This window comes from Hylaeus volcanicus, chromosome 7 (assembly GCF_026283585.1).
Source record: "Hylaeus volcanicus isolate JK05 chromosome 7, UHH_iyHylVolc1.0_haploid, whole genome shotgun sequence".
Lineage (NCBI taxonomy): Eukaryota > Metazoa > Arthropoda > Insecta > Hymenoptera > Colletidae > Hylaeus > Hylaeus volcanicus.
In genome coordinates this window covers 17,679,856-17,699,297 of record NC_071982.1, presented here as the reverse complement: position 1 = coordinate 17,699,297, position 19,442 = coordinate 17,679,856, and the positions used below count along the sequence as shown (strand labels likewise).

General features: G+C 43.9%; 1 protein-coding gene across 1 annotated transcript in view; it reads left to right on the top strand.

Annotated features, from left to right (window-relative positions):
* Positions 1-19,442, top strand: part of LOC128879939 (nephrin-like) — a 116,023-nt gene that overhangs the window by 72,326 nt on the left and 24,255 nt on the right. The window contains exon 8 of the mRNA XM_054129515.1: positions 6,013-6,154. Coding sequence (XP_053985490.1) covers positions 6,013-6,154 — 142 coding nt within the window. The remainder of the gene's footprint in view (positions 1-6,012; positions 6,155-19,442) is intronic.

Sequence of the window (19,442 nt, the reverse complement as noted above, 5' to 3'; positions counted from 1 at the left end):
GAAATACCCGCGATCGCTTTTCAGGTCAGGATTTTCTCCCGCAATCAGTCTCGCGCGAGCAAAATTATAAATTTATGAAACACTAATTTTACCGTATGAAACCGTATGTAACAAACATTCGTATCAAGTAAAAATACAAGAGACATTACAAAAAAAAGTGATCCTTTAACGAAGATAGCCTCAAAGTCGAATATTAAAAACGGACTTGATGAAACCACCGCGAGTCAGACAAAAAATTCCTCGTACATCGTTTGAAAAAGGAGTCTGATATCGACGAATATGTTCCCTGGCATAAAAGCATCGTCCTTGATCGGCTGCCTCTGAGAACGCGGTCTAGACCGTCGACGGCTGCGAAGCAGTCCCACTGGACCACCAAGAAATCAATGACAAATGTAACAGTCGTCCTGTAAAAGCTCGTGTGTCGACGAAAATTTTGATTTTCCGACCGATCGATTCCGAGTCAACATCCGGAGCTCGTTTTTCCTTCCTGATCGCGTTCCCCTAATATGTATTGACGACGGGGGACGCTTGCCATTTACCTCGTTTCCAAAATCCCTTCTTGGAGGGATTCGAAGGGTCCGACAAACTGATTCACCGATGGATGGATTTTCTCTGTTATCGATGGGAACGGTCTCGTTAATAAATAAATCAAATCAAAACGGAACGTGAGTTGGAAGAATACACGACAACGAAGAACTTCAATTCCAAGAACACAATCTGGAAATTTCATGAAACATATATGAAACATGTTGCGTGTACTTTCGTGTTGCGATTAACCAGATTTTTGGCTCGCAATAGATACCTTGATAAAATATATCGCAAGTATTTTCTACTCACATTTCTTCAAACCAAATTTGGGTGATAATACCCAATTCTATAAATTAATTATACTTTGATTAAATTTCCATTTAATTTAATTACAATAAAATTCAAATTTAACACCAATTACTTTACAAATTTAATTCCTCTATTTAATTAATGTAATAAAATTGGAATTCATATTATAAATTTGTCGTCGTTCTGTTTAATTATAATAAGATTTTAATTTATCCTGCGCTCCACACAATTAAAGAGATTACTCCGAGTAATTGAATATTTATGAAATGCGACTACTATCGTCATGTACACATAGGGTGTAAACCAGCAAACATTAACGAGAAATAATAATAACGATAAAATTATGAAATTCCAAGTCGATCGCGGAAAATTGTATTTCTCTTCCGATCAACTTGTCGCGGGGCCAAGAAGAATGCCAGCGAAGAGGGTGAACGATCTCGAAGGATAGATGTTTAAGCCGTGACACAAAAAAGCTCCCATGCGAATTCGAAACTTGTTCGCTAAAAAACGAGAGGTCGCGCCAAGACTCGAGAAATAAACGAGAGGAGGGAAAGAATGGCTCGACAATTAAGGAAACGGAAAAAAGCCAACGCAAACGGTGAAAAGCTGGAATTCATGCAGGATTTCGTGATTTATTTGAACGAATGGAAAAATTAATATCGAACAAAGCGAGCCAACGTACGACACGCAGAAAACGCAAGAGTACGCCGATGATTTATCGTCGCGTCGATGTTGCTGGTGCGATTGGATTAATAGTTTCGTGGATATGACAGACAGCTTGATAATAATTTACCCGAGGCGTGTCCATGTATAATTGCTATGAAACCACCTGGGGAACAACTAGATTGATAACCAGACCATCGGTAACCGTCACTGGATACACGCGTGTAATGATGTTCGAGGAAGTGTGTTTCAGAAACGAATGGTTTCGATCTCGAGAGCATTGCTCGGTTCGCAAGCTGTTAGCGCCATTTGCAATTCAATGGGCGGACGATTGCTACTAGATAAGGAAGCTTGCGAGTACAAAATGATCACCATTGTCGTATGTAGATATTATCTTTATTATTTCACCTACATCGCCCATATGGCTCGCTTGTACGTTTTCCATGGTTCTCGTGCGCGACGAAATGTTGGAACGATATACTTTCAAATCGCGTTTGTCTTGCTACTTTTACGATTACAATTCGTCACAAGTGCGAGTACAACGTTCCCCGAATTCTCGCGCAACTCGAGGACTTGGCGTGCTCGCGACAAAGACAGTGTGTCGTTGGAACGTCGGTCCAGGAACGAGGGCAGGATCGTTAAAAGAGGGCAAGGGAACGTCGACGCAACGGGTTTAATGCTTTTCGGGACGACGGGGATAAATGTCGACGACTTACGCGCCCGTTTTGGCAGACTGAAGCGAAAGCGTCGGTGCTGCGTCAACGGAAACACAACGATATCTTTGTGTGTAGACTTGGTGCCGCATTTCGGTCCAACGGTCGCGGCGCGAAAGCTCTCGAAAAGAGTGCTTTGAAAACACAGCCGTCGGATCAAAGAGTTAAATAACATGGAATTAACGAGCGGCATTTCGACTATCCGCGAGAACAGTTTTCGTCTCGTTGCTGGATCAAAAAGCGCCGGCGCTCCAGCCTGTGAGACCCCTGGCCATGGAACTGTCTCTTATGGCTACCAGAATCAAAAGAATCCAGGAATCGAATGCGAATCGCTTCATCCGTGAACCGTGGGGTTTTTTGAACTACAGCGGTAGATTAATCGTGGCAAAGGATAACGCTCTAGATTAAAAATTGTTGGACTTGGACGTGGTTTTATTATATTAAACTCAAAAACGGCTTTAATGAAAAATAATCTAATTAACAACGTGAAAATAAAATTACACACCTTTTACGATCCAATGTTACCAACTTCAAACATATTACAAAAAATTTAAAACAATTTAAGTGTTACCCACTTATTGAAAAATTATACCGTAACACAAATAACTCAACCCCCAAGCATCGAGCAACATTTTTGCGGAGATTCATTACTCAGCGACGTCTCGTCGATTAACCCTTTCCGATCCCTTCTGCTCGAGAGATATATTCGAGGGAAGGCAAACTGCGGGAGAGGATCTCCGACGAAAGCGGAGATGTATCGCATTTAATCACAGAGGCGTTTTGAACCAGTCTACGGCGACGTCGTTGGAAACGATAGTAACGACGACCACGATGCCCGATACGAGGTGGCGCCGCCTAATTCGTAGAATCCATTAGTCGAGACGGGAAAGATCGTTTCGCATCGTACTTGCCTCTGGAGACGGTGACAACGAGAGTAATAGCGAGACAGCGGCTATAATAGCCAGCGAGGCCACGCTACGTTGGCGTACAATGTAATTCGCGAACGATCGGACCTGTCGTTATCGTTTGTCAATAGAACGCCTGGATCGGATCTCGTGACTTAACACCTGCCATCACCGTGATCCCCGAAGGGATGCTAAACTTCCAAACGCTTCGTCTAAGAAGAAAATTGCTTGGTCGAAAGGAACCGGATTGGACCGATGAACGTTCGCGCTGGGAAATCTCAGCGATTTCTGCACGCTGATAGACTCCGTGAAAAATTCCGAGCCGCCTGATCCGATCTATTTTTAGATCGTTTTTGGCATAATGAATATCCCAAACGCAACTCCGTTAAATAAATAACTACCAAGGATTTCCTAAGAAGAGACACCCTCTAGCATCGTTTTCAAAACGAAGCAGCAGCGGCGTGACACACGTAATCTCGCTGCTGTCGACCCTTTAATTTTCAGCAGAATATTTCTCGAGCTTCCTTTTGGAAAATTTTCGCTTGCCGGTGGCACCACAGAGGGCTAATTTTCATAGAGCTGGGGCAAAAAAATGGAGACGAACGAATCTATCCGCGCTCATCCAGCAATTTTCAGCTACCCTCCGCGCTGCGAGGGTAGTCGTTATTCGAAAATCCCCAGAAGGCAGAACGCAGTAGCAGATTTATCTCCGAAGACCGATTTTCGAGTAATACCGCGGCGCAGCTGGTTTTTTCCCGCGGATCTGCGTTTTAAGCCCGAAATTGTCGCAGTTTCGCGTATTATTAGTGCTCCTGTACTTAATCGCAGCTGGTTATTAGTCGACTGGAAGTTTTATCGCGCGTGCTGCTCGAACCCCTAAAAATTTCCACCGATAATTACGGTTTGACCCGACTTGAACCCCTTCTTCCTACAAAATTTGTTTTTCCTCCCCCAGCTATCCAAACATCGCGATCTCATTACGGGGAATTGATCGACTACACCTCTCCACCGGTATTTTTTAGATTGGACGTTGCTTTGATTGCGCTTCTATACATTTTTCTCCAACTATCTCACATTTATTCTATGCTTCCATTTAAAATTTACAAGTATTTCTGAGACCCGATAGAATAAATATTGAGACGGGCAAACTGACTGTATGTAAACTTGTTCCATTTGTTTACTCGCACATAGGGAAAGAGAACTGTAACGCGATATTGCATGTCAAAGTATACGTTAGATTTTAAGTAAGATCATCTCCAACGTTATTTTGTGTACATCTCCTGCCACTGGCAAAAGTAAAGGAGAAGTTAATCCCAGTCTTTCCAAACCGCTGCGATATCGTAGCACAAAGGAACCAAGCGCTACATAAATTCCATCCGCTTTCTGCTTCGTTTCTTGCACTGAGATCGGTGCTCCTCCTTCGCTTTGCCAAGCGAACCTCCTATCTACGGTAATCCTTGGCTCGACCGCGAGAATTCGTTCCTTGTCGCGGTCGTTTCGACGGAATCCATCGGAATTCCTACAATAGCGGTGACCTGCTAAAGGGGAACATCACGTTTCCGATTTTGAGAAATCGAAACTCCTCCTTCTTATCGTGTCCTTTAATCTTAAAAAAAGGGCAGCTTGCTCGTTTGTCATATCGCGAGATCGGAAAGGGTCGAAGTAATCGGTGGTAGAATCGATCGAACTCTGCTAGAACAAAATTCTACTGCAGAGTGCGAATCAAGTGCGTTTGAAACAGCACTGCGCTAATCCGTTTCAATTGCATTTAATCAGTTTGCCGCGAGATTATTAGCTCCTCGAACTAATGAATTCCGCCCGCGGGCAACCTCATTCGTTATTAAAGCACGTTGAATCTTTAATGATCTCTTTGTGGATACCATCTGTGAATTAATAGTACACAAAGAACCAACGTTGACGCGGCTTCGACCAACCATTGCGGGACACCGATGCCCCGAAAACGTCCAAGCTTTGCTAGCTATCGTACAGTGAGTGCTTTTGATTCTTGTAATAATCACCTCTAGTGGTTACATTAATGCGTATGCAAATGCATGTATGCCACAAATCAGTCCTTTGTAACATTTCAAAGAGGATGACCGTTAGTTCATTAACCACTAAACACGACTTTTGATTACGATTTTTCTCGATGTTTCTACAGACAAAGCAACGTAGCCTATACGTGTATAAAACATTTCGATAGGAAATTTGGAAATGAGTGAAATTCCCATCTATGGATGAGAGAAAAAATAGAGAGGTGGCCACGGTATATGGTGAACCCGCACATATTTTTCATACTCGAATCTACATAAATAACGATCCTGAAATTTCGACAGAGCTACGCCACTATAAATTCGCCGGTGAAATGTTTCAGCTCGTTTTCGAGAGGATTCGAAATTCCTCGCATCGCAACCCAGTGTCGCGTTCGTTTTTGTTCAATGTACTCGATAGTCGCTTTGACCAACGCAACCCCCATCTTCTCGTCGATGCGATATTTGAATGCGAGATTCCTTGCATCTCGGATGTTTCTCGTCTGGCATAACGCCTCGCAATAGTTTCCACTTCGCCTTTCATTTCGTTTCATTTCGATCTTGGAGAATTTTCACGTCTATTTTGCCTTTCTGTTTTCCCTGTCGCTCAATCGACCCTGAATCGACGAGCAACTTATTTCTTGAAAAAAAAATAGTATAGATAACTTTTCTCAATACATAGAAATACTTTGTCTTCTTTTCGGCGCTTGAAATGCTAACTTAAACGGAGAGCTTGATCACCCTTGATTATGTATGTTCACGTGTGAGTTTGTGTGCGTATTGGTGTTAATCTGTGTTCGGTTCGAGTGTATTTGATGTCTCCTTTGGATTGGGTGTACATACACGTGTATATCGGGGTTCGATCAGTTTCAGGAGGACGGTACGAGCGTCAGCATACTGCAATGGACACCGTCGACCGAAGACGAGGAAAAGTTTCTCGTGTGTCGAGCGACGAATCCAAAGCTGCAAGAGACCGGCATCGAGGAACGATGGAAGCTAAAAGTGCACTGTGAGTATGTTGACATTGCTACGTTCGAGCGCCAGAGATAGCGAAAGTTGGTATTTGAACTGGAGGAAATTTTATTCGAATAATACACGCATAACATTTCGTTCGTCTCGAAAATTCAATTGCTTGGAGCGCAAAGGCTTGACAACTCGATAGAAAAATCCTTTTTTTACCTACAGAATCGCATCTTAGAAGACTACCCACATATAGTCGACCTCCTTGTATAATTGAACAATCATATGATTTGGCATCATACGATTCCCAAGCTAATTAGATTCGACGGATTTCCCTGACGTACATACGATCGCGTAACATTGCTGCGCGAACGGCATACAGAGAGCCTGCCTTGCTACGAAATTACGTGCCAACCAATCTGTCCTACCAACGTTTACCTGCATAACGTAAGCTAGAAACGTCTGCTAGCCGGATACAGATACGAGCTATCGTTATCCGTTTATTTACGACTGCGTGTCTGATCGGCCACTCGATGCGTCCCGCTATTATCCTCGTTTGCGGTGTGTGTACGTATGTGGGAATTTGGCATTAGTCCGACAGATAATCCCATAACACCAGACTCCCAGAAATCTCTCCAGAAGCACCAAGCAATCGAGACGGCATGGGATCATTGTCCGTTTCTATGGACGGGGAGACTTCTCGTTCTCAAGTCATCTAGGACTTGGAGCCGGCATGACGTTTCGTTGCATCGAGATGCAACGAGGAATTTTGCGAACATATCTTTATCTAGAATCGCTCGAAATCAGGTTGATAGTATCATAAATACGGAAAGAAGAATTCTCCGTTCCAGAAAAAAATCACCTTAACTTTTATATTTAATGAAAAGTGTTTTTCATTGTGGAAAATGAGCACTCGGGTCGACGGTTCGCAAACTTCTTCTTGACGACGTGCTCGTGGAGCTCGTAATAGAATTATTCTACGGACAAAGGGCCCGAGATAACGTTAAATTTTGCCCAGTAATAAACCATTAAGGTATTCTCCCTGGAATCGGTACTTCGATTTCAATGGCGATTCCCCGGTGAATTTGCTCGCAGCGAAGAATCAATTCGGAGATACGGAACGGCGGCCGCGATCGGAATAATCCTATAGTAACCCTATAGGCCAACCGTAGACTGAAATTCAAATGCCTTCCATTAAATACACGCGTGCGTGCTACACCGTGAAGCTAATGGCGGAAAACGTCTGGAATGTTGATAATAATTTTGGACAAATTCCAAACACCTGGTCACTCCGTGCCCGCCGCTGCAAACAGCTTTGGAACTACTGCTATTTGCTTTAATAATGCTTTCTAAGCTAAAACATTTTTAAATATTCTCGGTTCAAGATCCTCACGTCGCTTCGAAAATTCTTTTGATGCGGCCGACTCTCGCAGGCTTAATCTAAAAGACTAAAAGCCAGCTTTTGTCATTACTGCAAGAGAGTCACGCAATTTTTTCATTTTCGTTCCACCTCAATAATGGCAGCCACATAAAAGACCGGGATATATAGCCAGGTTAAAGAACGGAGCTCCGCACCGATGGCTAAATTTGAACTTTGAATGGAAGAGAGCTTCGACGCGTCACCGCTATTTAATTTTTACTTTGAACGAAAGTAGAATGTCACAGATAACGACCTAGCGTAATTCCCAGGCAGATGATATTAGCTTCGAAGTCATGGGCGGCACAGGTCACAGTTGCGATTGGTGGTTTCCCGTTCTCCTGTTTGCGAAAACAGCCCAATAAAATTCCCCGTTTCGCGTAGGATAAACGGAGACCACTGGCCGTAAATACGAGCAGGACTTCCCTTACATATGTAAATATCGTTAGCTCGACCAGGTCAGCCTTCTCTCCGGACGAGGAAAAAAAAGAATCGTCGCGGTAAACCCTCGCCATATTTTAACATTATCCACCGCTGGCGGATGCTCCTCGTACAATCGAGTGGTCCGTGAAGAAAATGGACGGTCGTTATTGTTATAAAGTGGCCCATAACTGTACAGTTAACCGTGGCCAACGCTACAGCGACTTATCCATCAACGTCAGCGTGGAACCGTCAGTGGTAACGATACGTGCTTCATCAGACATGGCTCACACCGGCATCGGCACTCCGGCACTCCACACATGGATTATTTCACTCGTGATGGCGTTACGCGTCCGACATACGCCCCTCGACGATCGAGAAATCTGCTTGAGGATTATAACGCGACGAAGGATGAGCGACACGGGCAAAAAAGGAAATCGAACGAAAGCCGAACTGCAGTGTTCGTGGAACGTTGGAAATAAATCGCGTACGATCACGCGGTTCGGCTGACCGAGCAATTTAAATAGATCCTGATGACCAGATTCTGGTCTCGTGCTACGACCATCGCGAATTCCCGAACAAACCAAACTGGCCTTGTCTCGAGTCTTCGGTGGTTCAACTCGCGTCGCCAGGAATCCAATTTCGACCGATCGACGTATCGATTCACGCCGCGTTAGACGGAAAATCGCCGATCAAAGAATCGACCTATCCTCGAGGAACACGATTTCGTGGTAGGATAAGGGAACCGTTCGCCGATCGGCTACGGAAGGGGCAAAGGAGACCGGGTCAATGGCATACGGTCATGTCACGTGGTTAACGATCTGTTCAGTCGTACGAGAACCGTCGGCGTCGTACCGAGTGGAATGCCGTGGCATAGCGCGTGTTCATTTGCCGGAAAGCTATTTCCTACCTTCCATTACCGGTCGGTGCCATACTACATATTTGAGTTCGAATGGAAGCACGCGTACACGTGCTCTCTCATCTGCGCGTACGATTGAATCTCCACTATGCTGCTCGGACGGCCATGATAGAATACACGCACGTAGGTACCAGTAAGTATACGATCCATGACAAAAAAAAAATGGCACACACCAGACTTTCGATTTAATCCTCGCAATTCCAAGCTCTTTCGCGTAGATCGCCAAAAGGAAGGTACTCCTCGCCTTCCGAATACGGTCGGCGCAAAGTGACCCTCTTTATTCCTTGGTAATGCGGCAGTTCATTTTCTCGATGCATGGTAATACGGAATATACGTGCCACATATATTAATTTGTGAGCTGAATTGAGTAACGTCCATGAAAAAGGGAATCGATCGTAGACACAATTTCGACGCGATAGAAAGAAGGAACACGCGAGAAAGAAAATGATTTCTCGGCGGTCAGTTACGAAGCGGTACCTACGTCCCTGGCAGGTTACCGCTCCCACAAATCACTGCGCGCGATAAACGTTCCGCGTCGGTTTTACTCGGTTATTTATCGCAGCGTGCGACTAAAGGCCGAGAGCAGTTACAACCCTACAGGTGTACGCTTGCATAGATACTCGCAGGTTCACGAATTTCGTTTTTCCCGACTCGTTTATCTCCTCTCGCGTTCTTCCATTTTCCCACCGATGACCGATCGAACCATTCGCGTATCGAGTTAGCGAGCTTGTTCGCCTTAAAGAGTAATTTCCGATGATAAAAAGTCGAATCGATTCGAATGGAAGTTTGTCTCGCAAACGAAGACCTCGAAGCGACGTTCAGCGCGAAATCTTGGCCAATCGAAATAATAATTTTCGCTGCCCTAAGCGAACACGTAGCAGATATCCTGGTGTTCGCCAATTATACCGCGTTCCTGTTCGCACAAAACAGACAAAGTTTCGAAACGTGTCTCTCGGAAATTGTGAATTTGGCGCTGCGGAGATACCCGCCCCGAAGTGTATGGAACTACTCGTCTAATGCGCCGAAGAGAGAGAAGCCATGTTGCATCTAATTAATATCCACGGCGTAACTGCGTGACTAGGCGAAACAAGCAACAGGGGTAACTACGGAATAACTACTTCCCATTTCCCATTTACCCATCAGTCCTTGTGTAAAGTATTTACAATGAGTTACGAAAATCCTCCAACACTCGGGCATCTTTGACTTTATCGTTGTACGTTTGAACTATCTCGGTGGAATCGTTGCTCGTTCCATTTTGTAATAAATTAATTCTTTTCGTTATGTATACGTAACGACCAGGAAAGAAAGGAACGAATATATTTTATGTATAAATCGTTAAGCTATACTGAGTAAATTAAAACATAGTGCACCGTTCAAATATTTTCGTTGCTCGTCGCGAATGAAATTTTTAAAATTCAGGACAGTAATATTCGCGAACGCCACTCGCGAAAAAATCTGCGCTAAATAAACGAGGAACAGAGTTGACGCACACCTATCGATCTAAAATTAGCACTCAATAAAGTGCCTGCATAGTCGCGACAGGTGATGGCTAGTCGATGAGCTCATTGCCTTGCGCGACACACTAAATCTATTATCGTAATAGAAAGTCGTTAATTACGCCTCGTCTACCATTTCGCTGCCGTACAGTTCGTTAGTCTCGCAAGTTCGATAGAAAGAAAACAAAGAACCACCAAATCGATTCAGCAGCCGAGATAGTTTGTCTTCGCGAAGCAATTAAAAGCTACATGGCTTCAACCCTTAACTCCACGAGAACTTCTGGGATCTTCATTGACTCCGCGTATTTCCACCGTATTACTATTGTTGATTCGAGGAAGGTAAATAACCGTAATTTTCATTTCTAACTCTGGAAACCAATTATACGAAGCTTGGGGAAAATTGCAATCCAATTAAATCACATTTAAATAGACGTCTATCTTGACAAATCTCAAATTGGCATTGTCGTTAGGGGTAACAAAAGGTTAAGGGTTGAATTTCGATTCCATAGAAAGAGGCTAAGCGGCATGTTTGCCAGCCTTTCAGGTTGCAACGACTCGTTTTGCAGCGATACCTGGTGGTGGTAATCTCCGGTAAATCCGAAAGCGGTTTCCACCATCGTTAATTTTATCGGACGCATCGTCGTCCTTGACGATAAGCGTAACACCCGGCTGGTATATGGAACGTTTCTGCATGGAACACAGAACGGTTCGAAGGGAGACTCGACTGAGAATGCTCGCAGTTCGTTATGTCGTTGTAGCTATAACGCGACGGGCTTGTTGGAGCATGCTTAACGACGCCGTACAACTTTGATTGGCTACGCAGACTTCGACGAGCCGCAACTTCCGGTTTACTCAACGCCACCCTTGCGTATTGTCCAAACAAAGGGGTTCTCCATCCACCACGTCCTCCCATAATTCGCGTTCGGGTCTAGATGCGCTGTCGAAGCCAAGAATGAAATACACCTCCCTGTTCGTCGGAGTTTCTCCTTTGTTCGCGTCCTGATTGCGAACCGACCCACGAACAAATTCGGTAAGTGAACATCGCGATGTTAGGCTATGTTAGGGGCTTTCAATCCTGGGTTTACGATCCCGCCGGCTGGCATGCATTAAACATGGACAAAAGCCAGGACTATTGCGCGAGGGGTTAAAAAGATATCGTCTATGGAGAGGACATTTTTGAAATTTGTCCAAGCTACGCAATTCTGTTTACGTTGAAGTGAAACGCGAATTTTGAGTCTTTCGTTCCAGCCTGATTGTATGTACGTCCGATGCACAGTGTCGTCTTATAATCGAGAAACGTACGAGGCGGGTGCTCGTTCGTCCGTAAAATTGCAGACCCGTGCCTGTCTGGCATCTAGCGAGGTTCCTCGGCCGTGAGAACGGAACACATTCTACTCGCCGTCTGTAGAACCGAGCTTCCACGAACGACTTTCGCGACAAGTTTCGTGCCCAAGTTTACGATCTCCCGCGATTTCCGCGCACACCTCGCGAACATAGCAAAAGGCAGAATGAATTTTACCACGGACCGAGTTCTCCGCGTTCTCCTCGAACTCCCAGCGACGCGTTTATTTCCTACAGTCGAGAGCCCTCTTATCCGTTCCTATCCCCCTCGTACTTTACCGTCGTGCCACCTATATTCGCAATAATTTGTACGAATGGTAAAAACTCCGGCTCGAATAACCAGCGGGTTATGTTTCGACTCGGATCTTAAAATTCGAAGCACGTCACGCTGAAGAGCGAAAAAATCAACGACATTAACGCGTCTCGGTAGCTTTTAACTCGCCGTAACGTTAATTCCATTCTACCTTTCAAAACAGAGAATTGTTTCTATGGCAATAACGGCGTTTCTTTTGTTGCTCTGAAACATCCAATTGACAACAAAAATTTTGTTGACCTCGGAGCAAATACGTAAACGTATAGCGAAACAGAGAAACAGAAAACTGCATCTGCTACGCCATGAAAATTTACGAGGACTGGCCTTCCCGGTGTTATCATCGTCATCGCTAATAATTATTCGACACGGGAACCAATGCATCATCGTTTTGAATATAAGCTTGGATTAAATGTGTCGTCCATCACGCGGAGACGATTTACTGTTGGCCACGCGCTTAATTCTATTCTAAATTTTAATCTTCCGTACGCGTCGCTCATTATTGATGGCGTGACACGCTAGAAAAAAGAAGAAGATCAGGATGTATTTTACCTTCCATGCCATTATAAATTGTTCACTCTCCCCCAATGCCGACTTTGGTGCATTAATTAATTTAACTTAAATGTGTCTGAATTAAATTGAATTAAGAGTTAAAGAAACGTAAAGATATAATAAGTCAAAAGCGGATTCTATTTTCGCGTAACGATCGGCCGCAGCTGCATGTCGATCGGATGAAACGAACCGGAGGTTCATTAATTTTTCACACCATGTACGCGTGACCGCGGACGAATTTCATTCCGCGTGGAATATTAAACGAAGCGAGCGAAAGTATAATTAAAATCCGCAAGCAATTGTTCCAAGTTGTTCGTCTTGTTTTGCTAATCAATCACAAACGTACGAACCAACAATTTAATCGAGCAACTTGGACGTCTGCCGCGCAATATCGCGACTCTTTCCCATTCCCATTGGTTTCTCCTTGTTTACGATTCTAGTTCCGAGATCTCTCAATCTTTTTGCACAACTCCTTGCTCCCTATCCATCAACCTCCTTCCGTCATTTTCCTCCCTCGCGCGTTCCTTCTATAAAATGAATTTAAAACCCTCGTAATAATTACACGTTCGTAAAATGAGTATACAATGGTCGAAAGCTCCAAGCTCGCGGATGATGACCAACATTGTTGAGAATTTTTATAAATCAATAATTTACGCTCTTCCCACGACGCACGCGCGAACGCACACGATCTCGCAATAACAACAATACACGAGAAATGTGGCGAATATGTGTTTGAAACAATCAAAGGTATCTCAATAAATAACAACAGACAGTTACATTTTACATCGTGTCTTTCGCGATCGTTCATTAGCGTTCGGAGTAAAGCAATTAAAGTTAGCGCTATCTGGATGGAACCGTGCCGGAGGCGTAGGAACCGACGAATATAAGGAAACTTTAGGACATTAGGAACTTCTCGATGTCCAGAGTAACAAATTTGTTCCAGCAAATGTGGACAGAACAGTTCAGCGAGTAAGGCAAACGAGTCGAGTCTTTAGCTGTGGCTGATATTATACGCAACATATACAATTTCAGACTTTTTTAGTTTACTGGCACGGTTTACGCCTCAAGAATGGCTTATTCTTCGCGGCAGTAAAGTAGAATCCGAGCTTAATCAAAAACCATCGTTTACCGACCTCGTTCCTCTATTCGTTGCCTTGCTCCTTTCATCCTCGTTATCCTTAGTCCGACCGAACGATCCTGGTTACGCGCCATAGAAGAATATTTATCAGCTCGCGATAACTCGTCTTTTCGCGGAATACATCTGCCACGTCTTAAATAAGTCGACCGTGCCGTTTGAATTTCACCGTTTAACCGAGAACCAGACGACCGACATTGGCGCGTGTTACGCTCGAAATGAAAAGCTCTCGTGCCGGTGAATTTTTAATTCCCCGTCAACCAGTGTGCCGTGCGCGGTCGTTTTAACAGTCAACAAGTCAGACCCCTTTTCTTCGTCGTCGAAGCAATTCCCGGCCCATTTATGAGATCCTTCGCAAGTTTTAACGGCCTAAAAGCTATCCAGGAGCACTGTACTCCTCGGAAAGTAATTTTCCTATGGCAATGTTGAAAATATTTCGAATTTCTAACGTCCGACCGCGTGGACGTTAACAGAGTGGAACCAACACCGAAATCATGACCCATTTCATTAAAATCAGAACGGCTGGTTGACGCCAATGAATTTTAAACGATATGCAAAATCGGATTTTAATCGAATTTAAAACGTCACGTCATGTTTCTCGAATAAACAATAAAAACAGGCGAAGGGATGAGCCGAGCATTTATATCCCACTTGTTGCCAATTATTAGTTTTGCATTTATGAAATAAACGTGAAATCTGAGCAGAGTAGTCGCTGCAAATGAATCGCTATATAACATTTTGCGTATTTCCGTCCCTAATCTGGCCGTAGCTAACTACCAGCTCGTTGCAACGGCATTCGGTTGTCGAGGTGACGGTGAATTTTGTAGGTACACGCCGGTTGGCTTGAGAAAAGAAGCAAATCGTACGTTTTAGGTCGAGAGCCGCGAGAAAAGTTTCGCAGTCAACGGATTAAAGCTCCGTGCGCCATTTTAACTCTAGTTTTTAGCGATAATTATACTCGGAACGGACGGACCAGCTTGCCAGGGTGTCGAGTTAAATATTTACCAGCGAGGTTTTAAGTTGCCTTTGGAATTTAGCACAGCAACGCGACGCTAAAGAAAGATGCTTTGTTTATCTTGAATGTTTTCATGGCTTTTGTAGGCACGAAGAAACGCTTGAAGAAAACGGTCCTTTGTTTTTAATGTGTGCTATACGTTTAAATCTTTCAAGTCTTCCACATTTTTATTTTTTCATGGAAATTCGATCGAATATGCATCGAATGAAACTAACAAGATTCGGAACAATGCCTGGGAAATGAAGAATCAAATTTTTATAAAAATAGAAACTACCGACTAATTAGCTAAGACTGGTACGCATCTGGCGACTTTCCTCTTTAGAATCGAATTCGCCAACGATAGGTCGAGCTAACTTGAGTAAGAAAACGATGCTTGAGAAGAAGAAAAGAATAGAGGAAAAGACAATCGTTGTAGATTCCCTTTTAATATTTAATAAAATTCCCGTTGGCAGTCACGAAAGATGTAACGAGATGGAAAGTGGGTGGAGAGAAGCGACGCGAAAGGCAGTATTCTCCCTTAGGTAAAACCGAGACGACCCCATCCGGTCGTTAGTTCTGTCCCGGTGACTTACGTGTCGGAATGCTGGCTACCACTGTTGCTAAATTGGAAGAGAAGCTTATTCTGCAACGAATAACTTCGTATGCGGCAACGACGGCGTTCATCTTTCCCGCAGAGCAGCCGTTACAATGAACCCGAACGATCGGGAACACCATCTTCTCGTTGATCCGCGGCGAAAAATCCCGATCCACAGAATCATGCCAGAGAAAAAAGAAATAATTGCTGGCGCGTGGACGTCGCCATTCCACGAGAGTGAATCGATACGATTTCATCAACGACACGGCTGCTACCTAGTCTGACAAAATTTAATGATCGATACGTCCCACACTATTTCGATTACACGTTCAAATTAAAGTCGTACGCGCGTACGTATGAACTTTTCCAATCGTCGAATGCTATTTTTCAAAACCTCGAAATCCCAATCACAATTACAGTGGTTGTACGCGCGACACGCATCTCGAATTTAGTGGAACCAACAATTTCGCGCCGTGCGAATTTGCCTTTCCTTTCGTTTTTTTCTTTTTATTGTTTAAAATAACGAATATCGCGACGTCGACCCGCATACCTCTTGGTCCGCGGTAGCGAGAAAAAAGGAAAATCGCGAATTCATGAAAAATTCACACCGGTGTTTCTAGTTCGTGGCTTTTGCGTCGAATATATTATTGCTCGTTCCCTTGCCGTTCGTTCGTTTATTGATTTCTTGTCGGACTGTATTTGTTCAACGCGTCGTTGTCAACAAGAAATGAAAAACCGGCCAGAGGAAAGAAAAATCACAGAGCGCGGGCTGTGATAAACGTGATTGATGAGCAACGGTAGCGATCGGTTCGAATTTCGGTGCAATATTTTTGCGAGAACATGACCGTCACCGTCACCGTCACCGTCACCGTCATCGTCACCGCCGGCGTTAATCGATCGCGGTGAATTACTCGAATTTGCATTCGTGATCCCCCGATTAACAATTTTTGGGCGTATCATAGCGGTATCTGCCGTACCACGAAATCGATTCGAAAGAATCGCTGCGATAAACGCAAAATATGTTGATTGCAAATGGCCGCGATTTTCTTCTTGATCAAACACGCGCAGAATCGTCGCGAATCAGAATTTTTGCCACCTCTTCGACGAACGTCTGGCTTCGATACAGAGCTGGGAAAAATATTCTTTCGAGTAATAAAGAATTTTTCACTCCTAAATTTATTTTCGCTTAGAATTTTTCTAAATGTAATGGTCATGTTTGATCCAGAGTAGGTGTTGAATAATTAGCCACCATGTTAACTACGTATTTCCTCTCGCGAGACAATTCTTAATCAGGAAGCAATCTTCAAACGGTCTGACACGCAGGGAGACACGGTCAGCGCATCGTTAAACGTCGCAAGGCAAACATAGCTTGTCTGGGGTGTACATGATCGGTATGTACATCTCGGTATTTCCATGCATATGCATACGAATGGTGTACGTGAACACCGAGTATATAGTAGCACAGTGATGAACGAGGAAACGCAGCTTCTACTGGCAGGGAAGTCAGTGCACCACGTTTCCGAATCGAGGGGGTTGGAATAGGGGATCGGTAGGGTTTCCTGGAGTGTAGCTAGCTAGAGGACGAGCATCCCTGGAAATACATTACAACCGAGAGGGCTGAACAGCGACTGTCATCGGTGACGCGCCAAATTCCTTCGACGTTCCTTCCTACCTCATCGATATTTACCCCTTTTCCTCTCAACCCAACCCCTACCTATTCCATCAGGCTCGTTCGATTCCCTGTGAGGGACTAATCCGACCCTCTGAACATATGTACGTAGTCGCGTTTCAATTCGACGACGATCGAATGAACCGCGTCCAGGGATTCCAAATATTCTGTTTCGATTTTTACGAAATAATAGCCTTTGTCGACGTATCGAGGTTGATTTTACTAGAAGACTATAATCAATTCGTAGACGTGCAAACGATGCTCTATTCGAAGAGGGATGCGCGAGAAGAAATCGAGGGAGGCAACATCCTTTTGTGCTTGGTCGCAGCTTGACGTTTGTTTCACCGGTTTGCAAACGAATGCGAGTGAACGTAAAAACTGTCCGCCATGAAAAGCCATTTAATTGACGGATCGCTATGCGCGACTCGAACAATTCCAGTCGTCGCCATGCACGTATCGAGCGATCATAGAAAATGTGTAATTGTCACAATCTAAAAAAAACCGTGCGTTGCTTTTCAATCTTTCATTCCCTTTAAATGAAAAAGCAAGACCATTGGATGGGTAAAAGGACCTTTTGAAATTCCATTTCGAAACGCATAGCTGGCGAACTTTCTATTGGAATGAAACACGACGGCCAGAGAAATACACGCGAGTCACAAAAACGATTTTCGCTAATGTTTTAGCCGACAGTGAACAACCACTCGCTCAATTTACCGTTCAACGAACTTAAAGCCACGTTCCAACGTGAATCGCTTCGGGGGGTATTCTAGTTTAAAACCGTATAAAGAGCTATTTTTCACGAACTATTTTTTCAAACGGTGTCAGAAATATTATTAATAAACACGGACGTAATTTATAGACTCATTAACGTTGAAGTTTTTAAGGACATCGGGTCGAAAAAAGTAGTTTTGATAACTGGAACATGCTGTACCGCGTTTTTAAACAAAGACACGGAAAAGTTTAATCCCATAAACGAAACTGTCTTTTAACGACATATATCATTTCTCCTATGCAATATGCATGGTACGAACGTTGAAATTAAAACTAATTGCGCAAATTTAATTGCTACGCAGTATGAAAGTGTAATGGAAAATGTTCGAAAGCGAGCAATGTAATGTCTAAACGTTCATGATGGAACGCTTACACGCCAACTAGAATGAAATCATTCTCTCAGTTCCCGTAAAAAGTTTCAGGATAAAAATTTATGGTAAATTTATTCGCCACGTAGCGAAGGCCGCGATCTGCCTAATTGCCTACATTGCCAATAAATTTTGAAAAAGCTCCGAGGTATGTTTAATTGCAAATCTAGTGGCCGAAGAAAGGTATACCTCTGGATGCGTCGCTTCCTCGACGGCGGTTTTCTTGCTAGCTCGCATGTTAATTGCCTTAATTACTCAGAGAGAACTGCATTTGCTGTCGGGAAACCATAACGAATCCCGGAGAAAATCTTATGAATATTTACGAACGGTTTATTTGTAGAAGTTTCGATTCACGACCGAAGCAGCTCTTCTTTCTATACGAACACATTGAACAACGTTTTTATTGCAACGCGAATGAAATTTTTAGAAAATATAGGACACTTTTTTTAATCGACTGATATTCGGGTCATGACAAAGATCGGTCGGCGGCAGTCAACAGGAAAGTTCCGGAATCGTTATGGTGGCGACTTTATCTTTTCCGCGACGTACTTGAAGCTAAGGGTGGCGAAAAAATACCCGACATTTGAAACGTCGGGAACCTTGACAGTTCTGACAAGCGGAATCGGCCGATAAATTCAGCGAACGATGGCATACTCGATACGGCCTCTCCAGCGAATATCCGGAAGAACGAAGGTCTATTTTACGTACGGCGTCGAGGATGGAAATGTCGTAAAAAAAAACGTTATTGGGGGCCAGGATATTCACGAAACCCGCGTACCACGAACTCTACCGCCCTACAGGACGAAATTTAACCTTCCAAAGCGGAATCATCCTTCCACATCGCGAAGCCAGGGATCAACTTTACGATTTCGTCCAGGTTCGACTCTCGACGAGCGTCGGTAGTGGGTAGCTTGGACAAAAATAAATCAACGACGTATCGTCCTTCCACGAACATCCAATGTGTCGCCTTTTGCCATCTTTCGATTTATCCTGGCTAATAAATCCTTCGATAGAGAGCCATACAACCGTCGATGTTCGTCAGAGATGGTTGAATTTCTTACCTAGATGAGAAATTTTGAATAGCCAGTTTATCAACGGAACAAACTTTTGCCTATATCTGCCTTCGCTTTGCAGTTATCATCTCTACCTCGCGTCCACTCTTCGCTATGCTTTACGATTCTTCTTCACAGTCGCTTTGACGTTGATCGAATTATTTACTCATCGTATTTTCGAGGCACGCCAGAACTTTTTGCAAGGGGCTCCACGTTCTATTTCGTTCTCTGATTTTCCACGACAGACAGACAGAGAGAGAGAGAGAGAGAGAGAGAGAGAGAGAGAGAGAGAGAGAGA